Here is an 18,737-nt window from a genome sequence, read left to right as displayed (position 1 = left end):
CGCATCTGCCATGAAACGCCTACACCGGCTGTACGACGGATGATTGATAAGTTTGTGACCTGAGGTGGAAGGTGGTACATTTTTGAAAACCTAGCACATTTATTTTTCGGCATAGTCCCTTTCTGCATTTACTCACTTAGTCCAGCAGTCATGGATCATACGGATCCCTTCTTTGTTGAAGTCGGCATCTTGGACCTCCAGAGCTCCTTTTTCATCACGGAGAAGAGGTAGCTAATGACTGCACAAAGACCAATGTTGTCCATTTTCTCAGACAGTGCTGATTTGTAAATTACCCAAAAAATACCACAAAAGTTATTAAGTTAGGCCACAAACTGCTCATTCACCCTTGTAAACCTACTGACAAAGAATCCAACAAAAAACACACAAACTGAATTACTGCATTACAAACTGAATATGTTTTGACTACTCATGTAGTGAAACTACTAGCATGTTCTTCTGGCTGTGCTTATTCCTGAGAAACTTGTAATTTAACTAGTAATTGACTTACTATTATTGACTTTACTTCACCTGCTACCTTTGAACAGAACACTTTGTCAGTTACAGTCTAGAATACTGTACATTTAGGTATTTGTTGGCATCAAGAGGTCAAGCTGCTGCCGATAATAATAATAATAATAATTTAATCAGAATCTCTATGGGGTTCTGTCAGCCATGTGTGCACCCACCAGACGGTGAAATGCTAATCTCACAGTGTTCACAAACTAGCATTGGTATGGGAGAAATGTTATACTGAATCAGTTCAAGGTGCATTCATATAGATATTTGTGGCATTTGACATACATTTCATATACTTCCACACGGTCAATCTCAGAACATGAACAGCTTAACATATGAACTCAGTTGCTGGACTGAAACCTGCCAAGAGTGATGGCAGGTTTCAGTCCTGTTTTGAATTTAGTTGGTGATCCGTGTTTCAGCTAAATCTGGAACACAGATTCCCACCATCTTGTTTGAAATAGATAAAAGGGTTTTACAGCCACATAAATGTGTTGGAAATACATAAAAACACAAAAAACATATACATTAAAAGGCACAGGTGAAACCCACTGTTACCATGCTCTCAGTTCAAAGAAAAAAAATAAACAATGCAGGCACCACTTGGAGGTAAAAGGAGTCATTCTTCAGTCAGTTAATCAGAGTGTAACAAACTGATGTTTGTTTCAGTCATTTAAACATTGGCACAGTTTGCTTTCTACAATCCAACAGCCATGCCCACTTTCTGCAGTGAGTGGTCAGGTGTGAAAACAGGTGGAGCTCCAAGCACCCTGCCCACCAAGTGTTCACTGCTGAATCACATGATGCATGATAACATATCATATCCCAAAGACCATATGCTCAAAAACCATATTTCCACCATGACGTATAACTCTGGTATTATTTTCTTCTTTTTTTTTTTTTTTTTTTAAACTATTACCAACAAATACTCTGAAGAGCCCAAAATTATATTCTACAAACAAGTGATGCCACATTGTGAAATAGCTTATACAAACAAAATGTTTACCTTTTTTCAACTGTCCCTCCATGTCAGTTAAGTGGTACCAGCAACCTCTCTTTGGTGGCTCAGAGTCATTGTAGTGTCTGCGATTGGCTGAACTGGCTGACAGCCAGGGTCCAGCTTGCTGTCAGCCTGCTGGCTTGTTCAACTGGCTTATTTAAGTCTCTTTGACAGCTGATGCAGGAGAAAGCAGGATTTTGCATAGACCTTTTATTTTAAGGACTGGTCCCAGGTCACCTATCCTCTGTTGTTTTAATTCTAATAAGTACTAGCAGCCTAGCTTTACCTCAGTCTTGCTTAGTTTTAACAAGAACTGTATTCAAGTCCTTTTCCAGTGTAGAAAATGTTTATAATGAAGAATGAAGAGCAACGTGTCCTGGAGTGATGATGATGTCGTGTCATAAACAACATAAGGATAATCGCAGCCTCTTTCAAAGAACTCCTTTTGCTTCTGATTTCTTGATTTCCTCTCCATCCATCCACCACTTAAAACACATCACTGTCAGGCATATCTGTTTGGGTGTTGAGAGGACTGAATGGCATCTCTTAGCATCTTCCTTTGACACCAGATTAAGATCCATTCACCACCACATCACTCCTCTTCAGGGATCTCTTTACACTCCCTACATGTTCTAAATCTCCTAAGAGAATATTCCTGGCTTGTCTTCCTCCTCATTTCTTCTTATTCCTCTGTTTCTTGCTTGTTTCTTCTCCTGACAATGGCAGCTGTGCCCCTTGTTGGCGTGAAGCCAACATGACACTACCATTGGGCCCAAAATGAAGCAAGTACTCTCTTGCATCTAGCGGCCTTCCAGCTTCATCCCTCAGCCTGGAAAAGACTTCCTGGTACAAGATGCCCAGTTGGCGTTTCATTTCCTGCAGATTCCTCAGGGCCTCTTGTTTCTCTCTGAGCAGCCGCAAACGGTGGCGCCTCAAACCAGACACATTACCCTCCAGTCCTAGCAGCACATTCATTTTCCTCTTCCTGCAGTTCTGGGCAGCTATCTTGTTCTTACCCCGGCGTCGTATGTCCCTGACGAGGGTAAGCTGCTCCTCACTGAGTTGATAATTGGACAGCAGGTCATTAAACTCTTCCACTGGCAGATTAACAATCAGCTCATTGGAGAAAGGGATCTTCAAGGCTCGTGCACGCCGTTCATCTCGGCCCCACATTTTGGTCTCAGAGATGTGTCTGGAAGAGGAGTGATGGAGATGCCTGGGCTTCTGATGTTGCAGGGAAGACTTGGTGTGTTTGGTGGGCATGTTGCCCAGGGATGGAGTGGAGGCTGAGGACCAGGGCTGGTTGTACGTGTGATCATGGTCGATGTGCTCCAACCAAGGAAAGCCATTTAATAGCTTGTGATCGCCATAGCTGGCAGGGAAGAGTTTCTTAATATCTTCAGGATACCCTCCTCCTACTGCCCCCATCTCCTCCTCTTCCAGCTCCTCCTGCTTTATGGTCACCTCCACTTCCATATCTGAACCAACTAACCCTTCCTCAGCATCTTCGTCCCTGTCTTCGTAGAAAGGACTTTCCACAGGTGACACACAAGATGAAGAGGAACTTGATGAAGAGGAGGCTGATGAAGAGGAGGAGGAAGAAGAATAATAGGAGGCCTCGGAAGCACATGGAGAAGCAGGGCTATGGCTGAAGTCCAGGGAAAGACCAGAGTCTGAGTCTGCCTCCTCACCGTCTAGGAGCAGGGAGGAAGGAAATGTAAGTTCTACAGTTTTAAAGTAAGATTTGTGTTTAGCATTACTGTGCTCTTAAAAGACAGGTGCACAGATGTAGAATTTGTTAATAAAACAAACAAAAAACAACGTTCTATTTAAAACCTTACCTTGCTGATGTCTTCCTTGTTCAGCCTGATCCTCTGTAACTACCATACTAGAGACTGAGTGGTCATCTTCTTTGCCAGTGTCCTGTTTGTCTATTTCACAGTCAAGGTAGCCCTCCTCTTCCAGTCTGGCAGCCACCTCTGGACCGAATCCTTCCCCCAAAGCCAGGTCCAACAATCTCATCTCATCCATGATGGCAGCATCCTCTAGGAGTTCGCTAAGAGGACTAGGGAGTCCATCTTCATCTTCAACATCCTCCTCATCCACCAGAAAGGCACTGGTAGGAGATGCCAGAAGGTCTTGGGTAAGATCATTCCCCCCCAGAGATGTGGCAGAACTGGAAGCTGTTATGTCATCAAAGCTAGCGTGATCTTCAGGGTAAAGAGCATACTGTAAACCCAGACTGCCTTCTATGTTATGATCAAGATCAGGTGCTAGCAGGTTTATGCTGAAGGTACTCGAGTCATCTCCTGAAGAATCCTCTCCCAAGAGATCCATGTGATCTGGAGGACCGTTCAAGGTATTCACATTTGAGTTTTTCAAATCATCTCTTGTGTTGAAGGCTGAACTGTAGTTATCCAACTCTGCACTGGGAGTGAGTGGAAGCAGGACTGGCTCTGGCTCTGAATGGCTTAGAGGCTGCAACAAACCTAGAGAGAAAGAGTGGGCATTTGTTTATTTCTATTGGAAGCTTTCAACCACAAACACTGCTCCATCTCTTCAACAGTGTCAGGGTCCTTGGCAAAGTCGAGCTTTTGGACTGAATTACCTTGCTGCAGGGGAGTCTCCATTAGAAGGGCCTCCCGATCAGCATCTGTTATGCCATTTTCAAGGTTGTTACAGTTTGGGTGCAGAGCTTCAGACCCAACACCCCAGAGGGTCCCAGATGGTCTTGAATCTAGGTTGTGGTCAGGTGATGCCATCATGTCAACGTCTGTGTTCTGGGAAGAAAGGACATAAAAACTGATCTAGATTTACTGTATCTTGGTATGATTCATCTTCATGTTTTTTTTTCTAAATCGCATTTCATTTACTTTCACTCTCCCAGTCACCTCAGGCTCCATGATCGCGAATAGGTCCTGCCAGTGCAGCTCCAGGTCCAAAGACTGGTTATTGGTGGGGATGATGGGGGACAGCAGGGGGTCCCTTCCTGGGCGGTGACGTTCCATGTTTTCCCTTCGATCACCAACATTGTTTAACTGAGGGACACGAAAGGAAGAAAACACTGTTCAATTTCAAAGAAGGACACAGAAGGACAGACTGAAGAGAAGAGAAGAAGCTGTGGCAATACCTGTTGTTCCTCTGTGAAGGGAAAGGTTTCCTCCAACAGCCTCAAACACTCCTGGATGGAGAAAGAGGTCTGAAAATAGGGAAATAGGGAGAGAGGAGAAAGACACAGGCAGGGAGGTTTAGAGAGAAAAGGGGACATAGACATTGTGTTGAATTTGATTTAACGCCGGTTTTGACTTCCCCAGTAATATCTATGTGTTTTTATTAACCATGCTAGCAGTATGGCTAAAGGGTTGGCACTGTTGGTCTGTCTGTTGGTTGGTCAGTTGGTCAGTATCTCAACAACTATGGATACACAGACATGGAATTTTGTAAAGACATGTATGGCCCACAGATGGTGGATGCTACTGAACTTGGTGACTTCTTCTCTGGTGCCACCAACAGGTTGGCAGTTTTGGCTTTTAGTGAAATATCTCAAGACCAATTAAATGGATAGCCATGAAACTTCATACAGATATTAACTCAGAGGATGAATCCTGATGACTGAGGTGACTCCCTAACTTTTCCTCTAGCGCTACCATGAGGTTTACAGTATGGCTGTGGCCAGTTTACTTCCTATTCATCCAGTTAGGAGCATGATGTCTATCAAGTTTCATTGCAATCCATCCAATAGTTGAAAAGATCATTTCTCTATTTTCTGGTCCAGAACTGTGGCCCACATAACCATCTCACTGACACTGCCATCTCTCGAGTCATGCTGCTGGTCACAGCTGTTGAAGGATGGAAATGGGGCTAAAAACCTGCCTCTATGTTTATACCAAGAAACGTTTCAGTCTGACCCACATGCGGCAGCATGAGAGGGATAACTTCTAAGGAAACCCACCGTTTCCGTTTGTCAAAATGAATCTGTCGGGTTCTCACTCTCTCTCACACCCATAGTGTTCTTCAGTTTCATTCTAAGAAATGTCTGTCTAGTCTTTCCATCTTCAGTGGATCCTGTCACAAATCAGACATGTCTCACCTCTGACCTCTGACCAGGAGTGCGTTCTGGGTAGCAGGTCTGCCCTATAAACAGGGACAGTGCTGCAACTTACTTGACCCATATTTGATATTTTTAAATGCTATCATGAAATATGTCAGAAGGTGAACTAAAATCAGCTAATGGCCTGCACTTTCATTTTTCATTTGTTACACACACATGCATAGCTACGGTGTACATGTTAGCGCATATTCTGGGTGTAACCAGCACCCTGCGGTGCAGCTGCTTAAGCGTGTCATCCATGATTTCTTAGACTGCTGAGTTGGCAGTGGTCCAGCATTTAAAGATGAAGCATCTTGCTCTGATTTCAAGCTTTTCAGTTTGAGTTACACACACACACCTATGGACACTCACTGAGTACTTTATGAGGAATGTCACTCTCCAATCAGCCAATCATGTGACAGCAGTGCAAGGTATAAAATCATGCAGATACAGGTCAGGAGCTTCAGCTAATGTTCACATTAAACATCAGAATGGTTCTGACCATAGCACGTGGGCTGGTACCAGATGATGCTGGTATGTGGATTTTTTTTTCCTTTGGACAGAACCAAGTTTTGGTGTTAACCTAAGCTAACCAGCTGCCAGCTCCAGCTGAATATTTACCACACAGATGTGGATTTCCCAAAATGTCATCTGACTCAAATTTCAAGTATTCAGTGTGTCTTCCAGCATTTTGTTGTCTTCAAAGTAGAAAGCATGTAAAGTACTGTGGCATTTCATTATCTCTCTTCCATGAAAATAACCCTTATTCTTTCTATGTCTTACCTGGTCTACTTCATTCTGAGTCAGCTGTCTGTTGTTAGTACGGCTGTAGGAGCCTCTTGGTTGTTCTCCTCCTTCTGTCCTCATGTAACGCCTATGTATCCTGGCCAGGTCTTCCTCTTCATCCTCTTCTTCCTCTCCTATCTCATCCAGAGCAACACTGTGATGAAGTACATGCTGTGTTCCTGCCTGGTTGGAGAGACAAAAGTGACAATTGATCTAGTCAGTGATGCAACTGGGTCGCAAGATTCCTTAACACGCCCCCCCATAGCATGATGCTGCCTCCACCATGCATGACGGTGTTTCGAGTTCTGCCCAGAGCGTTCAGTTTTTGTCTCATCAGATCAGAGAATCTTTCCTCATCCTGATCACCGTCTGATCACCTCCCTGACTATAACCCTTCTTGCCTGATTACTCAGTTCATCTGGGCGGCCAACTCCAGTCAGAGTCCTGATGGTTCCAAACTTCTTCCATTTTCTCAATAATTGAGACCACTGTGCTCCTGGGAACAATCAAAGATTTAGAAAGTAATTTTATACCCTTGCTCTGATCTACGCCTCACCTCAATGATAGTGGAGATCAGAGAGTTTGTTGGATTCATGGCTTGGTTTTTGTGCTGACATGTAGTGTGAATTGTAGGTCCTTACATACATAGGTGTACTGACAACAGTTTAGACAGCCACAAGGGTCTGAATACTTTTGTAAATCAGAGATTTCAGTTTTTGATTTTTAATAAATTTGCAAAAAAATTGTTTTTATTTTATCATTATAAGTTAGTGAGCACAGATCAACAAACAGAAATTTTGTCCAAAAATGACAAAGTGTGCAAAACCTGAAGGGGTATGAATACTTCCTGTTTTGTATGTATAGATAATCTTCAGCAGTCTTCTTATCTAACTCTCATCAAGATAAATTAATACCTTCCCAAAATGGCAGCTCAGCAGACATTCAGTTCTGGTTCTACTGGGTTTTCAACCCAGGACCATCTCCTTCCAGTCTTATTGTGACTCCTTCAGCCCTCAGGGCATCCACAGGAATGACACAGAGATCTCACATAAAAAGCAAAAACACATCACCATGTTAACCACTGGAGCAGTATAATGCTGTTGTACTGTCTTCTATACTTCCAGTGTGTATGTACAGAATGTAAAGGATCCTGTTTTACCCAGAGACAGACAGCCAGGCTCAGAATAACTTTAACCTTCTCCTGACCTGGCTGGGGACTTACAGACAAACCCAGAGACCCGCAGCAGCTGGCCAGTAAGGACATGTATGTGGCTTTGGACACACAGTATGTGGGTTAAGCCCAAGTTACTATGCCTGTGCACATATTCCTCACTTCACTACAAGAATGCTTCTGAGTGCCAAACTCATCTCACTGGTTCATCCCCCCAAAAATGCATTGTAGCTTTATCTGGAGTCCAAGAGGTACTTAAAATTAAATGTAAAATATGAAACACTACATATTCAACTAAAGAGATAAGAGTAGACACAGCCTCAGACTATCTGTGAAAACTTTACTGTTCATGCTCTGATGACAGCTCATCAAGCTCTCAGGCACCACCTTACGTAACCTGACAAGAGATGGACGACAAGTCATCGAAAGGGCATTTTTGACTCTGACATTTAAGAATCTATCATCACTGATTCTTGATTAGATAAAAACACAGACACCCATCTTAAGCAGACATAGAATACCCCCTAAAAACAGCACTAATGGAAGAAACCTTCAGACGGACCACAAAAGGAAACCCTCTTTCAGGACTAGGAGCTGCCAAGCAAATGACAAGAGGCCCAAAAAAGAGCCAAGAAACATCCCCACTGCCAACTGAACACCGACTGACCACTATGATTTAATATAATATATATTTATAATTAATTCCATTAGTGGATAATGGTGAACTAATGGTGATACTAATTTCAGGAAGGGGCTGCATAACTTTCAGGTGAGCGGTGTGACAGCAGGCACAGCAGAGCACTGGCTGCTTAAACACACCACCACTGATTAAAAGGGTGCATTGGATTTATGCTGCAATGAGAGGAGTGTGCCATGTGAATGCAGTGACAGACTAGAGGTGGCTGCCTGAGCCAGCCGGCTCACGCAGAGCAGATTATGTGTGAATGTAGAATATGTGCAGCTCCGATGTTTAGCATCTAGGCTCTGACCTTGGCACTGAAATGCTATATGAACAGTGGAAGCAAATGGCAGCATAACTTTAAGGTAAGCAATGAGGCAGCAGACTTGAGCTGGCTGCCTGAATTAAAGCCTGCAGTCTACACTTCATTAACATCCAATTAAATGCCTTTTAAATTAATTTTATTCAATCATTTCACATGATGATGTTATGGCTTAAGGCAAAAGTCACAAATCTGAGATAAGCTCCACACCCAGCAGACCTCCAGGACTAGTTCTACAGGGTTTTGAATCCAGGGCCTTATGAATATAAATCAGACATGATAACCACTGCACTATGGAAACTTATTGTATTCGCAGCCAGTGATGGTACTGTTTTCTAAAATGCAACAAAAAAGTTAAGTCAAATTCATTTTCTTTCTATGTCCAGAATATGAACCAAACTATATGTATTGAATGGTTTTAATGTATATTCTCTGGCCTCTCACTTAAATCTACTGATTCAAGATCTGCTAAATAACAAAGTATATTTGGTACAGACATTTCTTTAAAGCTGAACAAGGAAACACAAGTTAGCACCTTGTGCACTTGTGTACATTTGTTTACATGCATGCCTCTGCCTCATCGCATCTGTGTGTGTGTGTGTGTGTGTGTGTGTGTGTGTGTTGATGGAGTAAACAGGAGGGATTGCAACACCGAAGAACATAAATGTGTGTCAGGACGCAACAGGCCGGTGATCCGGTTTCAAAACAAGCCAGTGGGTCACAAGGACAGGAGGCAGCTAATAAAGTGTTTGTGTGTACGCGTGCCATTTGATACGCTCGGGGAATTCAAAAACACTGTTGCCTTCACTTTCAATGTGGAAGAGAGGGTAACAGTCAAGCATGTACTTAGATCTCTATGTGCTATATCAGATCTGTAATGTGTGTGTGTGTCTGTGTGTGTGCTTTGTAAAATGACCCTGAGCTTCAGCTGTAGCTTTAGTTCCTAATAACACAGAAATGCTTCAGTCCCATTATGATCAGAGTTTTTCTGTGTTCCTTCATTTCTCTCCATCCCTCTTCTGTTCCTACTTTCAGCCCATTAAGAGACAGTTATTAGTTGTTAGTTGTTTCTCAGAACAAATATTAGAAATACTGTTAGAAGCTATTGTTAGGATCAAGCCTTGCTTCTGCCTCACATTACGTTCTCCTGTGTTTTCCCCTCTCTAGTGTGTTACATTTGTGTCTGCCTGTGTTTGAGTGTGTCCTGGCCATGGTCTCTTGGTTCCTTCCTGTTGTGCCATCGTCTCACCTGCCGCTGATCATCCAATCATCTCCACAAGCTCCAGCTCATCCTACCAGACTCTGGCAGACCGTTCAGTTACCTCAGTGGTAACAACACTACAGCTACAACTAGTCTTACACTTGTCACTTTGCTAACACTGTGTCTCGCCCGTGCTCCAGGTTCATCTCCTCCTGTCTACCTGCATTCTGCCACATCCAGTTCAGTCTTCGTCCGCTGTTAAGATTACCCCGCCTGCCCTGCTCAGTCATTCGCCATTTTCGCCTGCCTGGTCTCATCCTCCACTTATACTCCTGAACCTCACCAGCAACATCACCTCTTCTACCATCATCCTGTGGGCTGTCATAACAGCTATACAATCTTTTATTCTCTCTCTGGAGGGAAAAAGCTACACAATTTCCAAGAGCCCAAGCTGACATCTTCAAACTACTCGTTTTGTTTGGAAAAACAGCCAAGAACCCAAAAGTATTCAGCTTCCTACCACAAAACACAAAGAACAGAACCATAATCTTATGTCAATCGACTAATCAATAAATTTACTAATGTCTATCTGTCTCTGCCCATTCGAAGTGACAAATTGGTCCCCAGCTGTCAGTACAATTTGGAAGCTGTTACCCCCTTTTTCCAGTCTTTATGCTAAGCTAAGCTAACCAGCTGCTGGCTGTCAATTCATATTTACTGCAGAGACATAAGACATAAGATTAAATTATCTACTAATTAATTATAGTTTATGTATTTGAACATGTCCCCCTTTCTGCTTTATTGATGCCTGTGTACGTAGAGATCATGTTGCTGACATGTACCAAAAACATCCACCATCTTTGTCTAAACTGAAGTTATGTAATTTTAAATATACACCAAGGGGGGAGTTGTAGGTTTCAGCAGTGAGGATCACTTCCGCGTTCAAAAAGCTGCAGTTCCTCGGCTGCCGCTGGGGGCTGGCTCCAGAAGTTAGCCTAAAAAAAACATATTTACAGCCTGGTACATTTTTTTCTTTTTGATCTCTATTGATAGTTTCCACCTCCGTGAACACTGTGGGGGGGGGTGACAGGCCCATAGACAGGCACTGGCAGTTAGCTCTTTGCTAAAGCATCGGCTACCTTCAGCGGTTGACTGCGGGCTGCAGTGTCCGTGTTTGTTTGCCAATGTTCGAATAGGTTTTTCTGACAATACGGTTTGTTGTAGTGTAGACTGTACTAACCGACTGTCGAAGGAGTCTGTGTTACAGTTTTATCGGTAAGTAAATTTCTCACTATTTTACCTGGATGTTTGCTCTAATTAGCATTATTAGCATATTTTGCCGCTTGCTTATGACTTAATTGCCGATTTATGGTCGCTGCTTTTACAGATAGAGGACCGGAGCAGCTAATGTTAGGAACGCTGTTGCGGTGTGTACCGTGCTCTCCGTCCGTTTATTGCGGGAATACAAGGCTACAATTTTATTTCGTCTCATTTTTCTGTTTAAAAAGTCCGACATTGCATGGACAGAGCAGCTCCGTCAGTAAGCGGCTGCTGTTGTTTGTGTTCTGCTGTAACTGTAAGTGGATAGTGGATGGAGGCAGGGGTGAAAGCCGGTAAATATTAAACATTTTAATATATTATCATTATTTTTATTGTTAACATAAATAAAAATGACAATAATAATAAGGTTTTTAACGTTTTAATATATTTTATTAATATGAAATAAAGATTGTTTCACAGTTAAAAAACAGGCTAGAACTAAATTTCCCCCAACAACTCCACCAAACCCTGCAGCTCCACCTAAAACCTCTCTATCTGAAACAGTCATGTTTAAAACACAGCAGAACATTGAACATGATCTCTGTTGTATGCTGTGTGTCGCGGTCGTACGGGGTCGAGCTAGTCGGGTCGGACTCGGGGACTGTCGTGTGGTGGATGTAGCTGCCGGTTAGCTTGTTAGCCTAGCTGATTAGCCTTAGGCTAGCTCGGTTGCTCCGAGCGAAGTGGCCGGGTTCTCGGCCGGCTGACTCCGGCTGACCCGTAGAGTAACCGCCTCTTTGCCAAATATGGAAAGTACACTCCCACTAAAATCCAAGATGGCGCAGCTCAAATGCCCATGGTTTGGTCACAAAACCGACTCCCCGAAACCAATGGGTGACGTCACGGGTGCTACGTCCATGTTTTATACAGTCTATGATATACACACAAAAAAAATCCAACAGTTTTCTAAGTAAATGCAGCCTGTTGCTCTGCTTGACACTGGAACCCTGATACACTACTTCACATGACTCTGTGCATGTCTGTCTGTCAGTCTCTCTCTCTCTCTCTCTCTCTCTCTCTCTCTCTCTCTCTCTCTCTCTCTCTCTCTCTCTCTCTCTCTCTGTGTGTGTGTGTGTGTGTGTGTGTGTGTGTGTGTGTGTGTGTGTGTGTGTGTGTGTGAGTGCATGTCCAAACTGGACTGGACATGTAGGCCAGTACCTGGGTTATTTATACATGGCAGTCTGTTTGTTAGCACCAGGCCTGTTTGTGTGTCTGAGTGAGTGTCTTGTTGTGTCACAGTTTAATGTGTGTGATTCTACATGAAGTGATGGAACTTGTGTGTTTGGTTGTTGTTAGTGATGGTGACCTCAGTGCTGATAAAATGTAATGGAACTGACATCAGTGCAACATATTCCCATGTGTCTTCTTAGAACAATCATTCCTGCCTAGCCTCTTCACCCTGAAGCACAAATCCTGCTTCAGTTGAATTTCTGCTTAACTCTGCAAACTGGGCCCTTCTGTCCCCCCATGTATGATGAGTTATACAAATTATTTTCAGTTTCAACATGTCAGTATCTGAAGTGAAAGAACTGTCAGTCCCTCATAACTAGGGCATCAGTCTGGTAATGTATGTGCTTCAGTCTGTCTTATAGGTCAAACCTGACCAGGCATGTCTGAGGTGTGGCCATTAATAAATGGAGCTCACAGTGCAGGTTCATGCATGAAGTCAGTGCTGTCACCCTGATCACTTTACCTTACCCATATGTTTTTTTTTTTTAATTAAAGCAGGGAATTTCACAGAGTGACTCTGGTGTGTCAGGATGATCACAGCTTAATCTCTTGTCCTGACAGTATATAACTCACCCAGCTTGTTCTGGGGCTTCCCAGTTCTTTTTTTTTTTTTTCTGGCAATACCAATTAGCAAGCTTAATCCTCAGCCTGCAGTTCAAGTGACCAAACCATGCAGTCACATAAAATGATAAAACATTCTCAATCAGGGGGTTGAACGCAATTTCTAAGATTGTTTGACTCACTTGAAAACTATCTCGTTTCCAGGGAAAATGAAACCATTGTGTGCATTTCTTAAAAATATAATTAGTCATTCCAGAAAAGTTCAACTGGCAGTCCCTGACCGTACAAAGATATTTGAAATTTTTTAACAGTTCCAACAAGTTACAGTGACATGAGCTGAAAGGAACAGCATTCAGCATCAATGATACATTTTCCAGAGAAATAAATTACCTGCTGTGCCCCTGTTCCCAAGCAGAACATACAGAAGGGCAAATGGGCCCACTTTGTTGTGAATAAACTTCACACTAAGGGACAACTATATTCCCATTATTAATAAAGAAATACTAACTGCATTTGAACTTCTATCATAGTAAGAGAGTTCTTTTTCCCCAGTCTCTGTGAAACTCAAATGAGGCTGATGAAGTTACTGAAGTGTAAACACAGCGAATGACTGGAAAGGTCTGGGACTCCCAGCCTGCTGTGCCCTGTGTCTGTGTCACTTTATTTAAAGGTGTATTCTCTCCGGCCGGGTGTGTTCGACTGTAGTGACTGTACTGCTTCAGCATCCTGGTGAGGTCATCCGTGTTGAGGTAAGGTTCGGTGGTGACTCATCTCACTCTGACTCATTATCTCACATGACATTTCACTCGGTTTTTGGTGAAAGCCCAAAACAGAGCCCTTTTCCACACCACTATTTCTTACATGTTCCCCATAAATAAAGAGCTAAATCCTCAGCTCATTCCTTAATCTGCGTACTGCTGCTTCTGTGGCATTCTGTGTAGGTCAACAGTCTTCAAACAGACTTCCTAATGTATTATGAACAGACCACTGTTCAGCTGTGGAAACCAAGCAATTTTAGCAACTGTTTTTTTTTTTTTTTTTTTTAGCACCATGATGTAATCCAATGACTTCGGAGACTTTATTTCACATACCACCAGGGACAGTTGGCTTTAAATGAAATATCTCGACAGCTGTTGGATGGACGGCCATTAAAAGCTGCAGGTTTATCTTACAGTTGTAAAAGCTGTCAAACTCTACGTGAACAAGGGTTTTTGCTCTAGATCAGGGGTGTCAAACTGTTCCACAAAGGGCCGGTGTGGCTGCAGGTTTTTGTTCCAACCAATGAAGAGCACACAGTTTGACCAATCAACTGTCTGAAGACTGAGATCAGTTGATTAAATGAGTCAAGTCTGGTGTGCTGCTGCTTGGTTGGAACAAAAACCTGCAGCCACACCGGCCCTTTGTGGAACAGGTTTGACACCTCTGGTATAGATCCTACAGGATTATGACATGGACCAAGGTCAGCGGAGACAGCTGATCTGAGCTAAACATAACAATGTCAACCCTTGTACCTGAGCTGAACTCTGAAGACACCGCAACTAGTTGCCGTTCAGTAATTACATAACTGTTTCTCCATAAAAATATATTCCTTCTTGTGGAATATAAACTACACTGGGATATTACCATAAATTTCACGGTAGTAGTCCAGCATGGTAGTGTTGATTATGTAACAACTCTTTTTTTATACTGATAGTCTTTCTTGACTATCAGAGGTAAAGTGTGATGTGGGAGATTTCACATTCAGACTTTGGCTTTGTTTCCCAAAAATATGCTACATTCTCAGGATTTAGTTTCTGAGTTTAGTTGCTGACCTTATTGATAATCCTATCAGATGTAAGTTTTTGTTTCAGTCTATTACACAAATGATTTAAACAACACAGTGTGAATGAAACAGCTGTACCTCTTTATCATCCGCATCCACTTCTTCCTGCAAGGTACCAAGTCCAGCTCTGGTCTCCACAGACGGATCACTTCGGTCTCTCTCTACCCCAGCAGGAGCTCTCTCCAGCACGGATGACTGGTCTGGACGTTCCATGGGGAGAGGATCTGGCTCCCTCTGGACCAGCCATGTCTCCAGCTCTGCATGAGGAACCTGGGGAGAAAGGTACAAAACAGTTCGCCACATTTTTCTCCGTATGAACCACAGGACTCACTGGTAGTCCTACCAAAAAAATGCTCATTGCATTCATAAGCACTGTATTTGCTCAAATGCTCCATTTCTTTACAGCTACAGTCTTGTAGTGTTCAAACGTGGAACAATAACATGGAAAAAGCAGAGGCATTAAAATCCTAAAAGAACATTCAATAATTAGTTATAGACTTAGAAGACTGATGCTGATTTCTAAATGGGTGAGAGACCTGTGAAGCCCCTGTTAAATAAAAACTGTATATAGCAACAGTGAAACAGCTGAAATATTACCCTGAGCACCTTATAATTCTAATTCCATCTAAAGGAGATTGGCATGTTTTCCTACCTGTACTCTGTCCAGAGAGCGGACCCAGCCCAGCAGCCTTCGTGCCGTGAAAAATTCATCCAGGTCCACATTCTTGGGGTGCAGGCCATGGCCATCCTCCAGCCGGTTGCGGAGGTTGTGGAACTGCGTCTGTGTCAATGCCGAGGTGGGACCAAGGATCATCTCATGCCAGGAAGGAGGCAGGTAGGGCTCCAGTCCCACGTCGACCCTCACTCCACAGAGACTCAGTAGAATGGCCACCTGGATGAGGCCCTCTGTGAAATATTTCTTTAGGTACAGCATGATCTTTGCTATCTCAGGAGACAAACAAAGAAGTCAGCAGTTGGGACCCTGTAACCCAAAAGGGTCTAGGGTTTGGTTTGGTCACCACCACAGTGAGTGTGTGCTCTGCTGTAGTTTTCCTTGGCAAGGTGTAAAGACCCTAAAAGCTCTGTCAGGGACTGATCTGTATGATGGCCTCCCTGTGGAAGGAGAGGGGCTAGCAAAAAACACAAATCCCCACTCACACAGGGCCTAATGCAGTAACAAAAAAAATGAATATCTCCTCCTTTAAAAAAAAAAGTTGGGAGAGAACTATAACTATAGAACTATAATGTAAAATAGCTCTAGTTGAGAAGAATTAGTAATGTTCCCCTGAACAAGGCACATACAGTTCCACCTAACTGCTCTGTTAGAGTTGCTTAGTGTCCAAACTCAGAAGATGGTGGTTTTGAAGGAACTCTTCACTGGCTGTGAAAGTTTCCTGTGCTCACAGGCTCATCCAAAACGTGTTGATCTTCATGGAGACTTCATTTCTCCCTGTGAATAAAGAAATCCATTTACTTCAGGGCAGCCACAATATTACACAAATATATTATTTTGCAGTTTCCAATAGCACAAGTTTCACATTGCTTGTTTCGTCTGACTAACAGTCCAAAGATTTTCAGTTTACTAGAAAACCAAGAAAAGCCTGTTTGACAACCTCAAACTAATACATTTTGATCTACTACTGCTTCTAATATTTGTACTATTGCTGCTATGTTCAGTGGTAACTAAGTAACTAGGTTAGATTAGATTTATTTTTTTTATTTATAGTACAATTTTCAGATACTTGTACTTTGCCATTAAGTACTAATATTTTTATTTTATATTAAATTTTACATAAAAATATGACAAGATTATAGGATAACAGTTTGGCTTTTTCTGGAATCGGGTTTATCTGTTTTCTTGTTGTGCGTTAGATGAAAAGCTCCGACACCACACTGTGGTATGTATGTATGATATGAAGCTACAGCTAGCAGCCAGTTAGCTTAGCTTATCTCAAAGAATGAAAACAGGGGGAAACAGCTAGCCCAGCTCTGTTTGTAGGAAACAAAATCCACCCCTGAGAACCTCTGAAGATCTCTAATTAACAAGATACATCTCCGTTGGTTAAATCACACAGAAACCAAAAATGATATGTTGAGTCAGGCTCACTGTTTCCAGTCTTTGTGCTCAGATTAGCTAACCAGCTACTGATGGTTGCTTCATTCAGATGGCGTGTAAGAGTGATATTAGTCTTCTCATCTAATTCACGGAAAGAACATGAATAAGAAATGTATTTTTGCACTGTGGCTCTGCTACTTTTACTTTAGGATCTGAATTCTTGCTCCTTATCTACTAATGTCTACTAACACCTCAACTTCTACTAGTACTTCAACTACTACATAACTATTAGCCCTTTACTAGTGCTCCTGCTGCTGTCTTCTACTGCTATTAGCTTACAGTTATTGTTAATGTGACCACTTCTACTACAGTACAGTGACACCGCCACCACTGTGTGAAGGATGATAATAACAGCATTCCAGTTATTGACTCTAATCTTCTATTGTCAGTGCAGCCTGACCTACAGAGAGGCAGCGGTTGAGAGGTCTGACAGTTTGTGTGAGGAGATAAGGCAGACAAGACACACAGATAGGGCAGAGCAGGCTTGTTGCAGCACTCCCAGAAACTTCGACCTACTTCTAGAAAGGGTTTGGTAACCACCTGCCTGCCCCACACTGCTCTTACTCACTGCAGCCACATGATGTAATTGCCAGTGTTTGAAAGAACCTCTCCCTGTCTCCTCCCTCCTCCCAGTCACTGGGTTTACTTTTCATGCTATGGTGATCTGTTCACACAAGCTGCAGTGGAAGAGCTCAGTGTTAAAGGAGTTTGAAAACTTTTCAGCACCGCTAGAAATCAAACTATACAGAACACTCATATTTCTACAGTTCAGAGTAGTGTATTGTATCATCTAATACATGGTCTAGACAAGTATTATCTTGTACTGTGTTGTACTGAGGTAGTTAGGGTCTTATTATTACCACATTCTAATAGTCAACATCAGGGAGCTGCTACCAATGAGCTGCTGCTGCTGCTGCATGTGGTCAGCAGTGGTGCACTATCTTAACTTAAAGTAGTGGAAGTGCCACAGTGTTTAAATACTCCATTACAAGTAAAGGTCTTGTTTGGAAGGTCTTATTGTTGTAGCTGGTGGAGGAGGAGCTCTTTATAAGTTTATCTTTGTCTACAAAATTTTGATTTGTGATTTAACTGAAAGTTTCACATTGAATGCAAGAGTACAAGATTCCTGTAAAGCAGCATGAAATAAAATAAACAAGAAGAAAACAAGCGACCTACTTCAAATTCACATAGATATTATGTCTTACATAGTAAATATAAGTCTGTATGTTGCAGCAGCTGTGGTCCAGCACTGTGTAATGTGCTTCCATGCCTCAGGTTTATGTAAATACTAACAGCTAACTCTGTGGTCAGTGTGTGTTGTTGCTGTCATGCTTCCCGTTGTTTTCCTCGCCCTGTGTGTGTGTGCGTGCGTGTGTGAGCACACAGGAACCCTAACATCAGCCGGAGCAACAGGTTACACAGTGTTTGTCAGTCGCTGACAGTGACCTGATAACTGTAACAGATTAATGACACGGAAGCGGCAGAAATATTACACCGCGTTTTAACTAAATCTCTGTCACACGCAGAGAAAACAATGCGGTTCGCTGCTGACAGAAAAATACTGGGATAAAAAAAATCAGCGTAAAGTCTTGGGAAAGCAAAGACAGACAGGGACAGGGACAGAAACATTTTACTGACGCTAGCGATTACGAACTATGAAATCACCGTGAAACAGCTACTGAGAGCGACAGAGCCACAGGGAACTGCTGTTATGATTGTGGGTTAGTTCTGACAAATAAAGTACCTGTTAATTCTGCTTTAAGTCACCTCTAAGTTTCAGAGACTGTTATTAGAATCTCGTAGGAAGGTGTCTTACCAGATGTCAGAGTGTCCAGTGTTCAGCGGTGTGTCAGACTGTTTCAGTGGCTTTAACAGAGCGACTTTGTCCCGGCTTCGGTTTCTCTTCTGGTCTGAAGTGGACCG

At 42.7% G+C, this 18,737-nt stretch overlaps 1 protein-coding gene across 2 annotated transcripts; it reads right to left on the bottom strand.

Moving 5' to 3' along the window:
• Positions 1-86: 86 nt before the first annotated feature.
• On the bottom strand, positions 87-18,717 carry nfe2l1a (nuclear factor, erythroid 2-like 1a). 2 transcript variants are annotated; one of them, XM_041063002.1, is made up of 9 exons: positions 18,631-18,717; positions 15,351-16,148; positions 14,777-14,968; positions 6,390-6,575; positions 4,647-4,715; positions 4,390-4,554; positions 4,125-4,296; positions 3,358-4,005; positions 87-3,210 (listed from the first exon to the last, which is right to left on the bottom strand). In XM_041063002.1, exons 2-9 carry the CDS (start codon positions 15,630-15,632, stop codon positions 2,189-2,191), a joined length of 2,736 nt encoding a protein of 911 aa, XP_040918936.1. In that variant the 5' UTR covers positions 15,633-16,148; positions 18,631-18,717; the 3' UTR covers positions 87-2,188. The 2 variants fall into 2 exon arrangements, with proteins under 2 accessions (XP_040918936.1, XP_040918937.1); XM_041063003.1 differs by having other exon boundaries at positions 4,408-4,554.
• Between the last annotated feature and the right edge of the window lie 20 nt (positions 18,718-18,737).

Source organism: Toxotes jaculatrix, chromosome 18, assembly GCF_017976425.1.
Source record: "Toxotes jaculatrix isolate fToxJac2 chromosome 18, fToxJac2.pri, whole genome shotgun sequence".
Lineage (NCBI taxonomy): Eukaryota > Metazoa > Chordata > Actinopteri > Toxotidae > Toxotes > Toxotes jaculatrix.
Note: the sequence above shows the minus strand (reverse complement) of the source record. Positions and strands in the feature narration are given on the sequence as shown.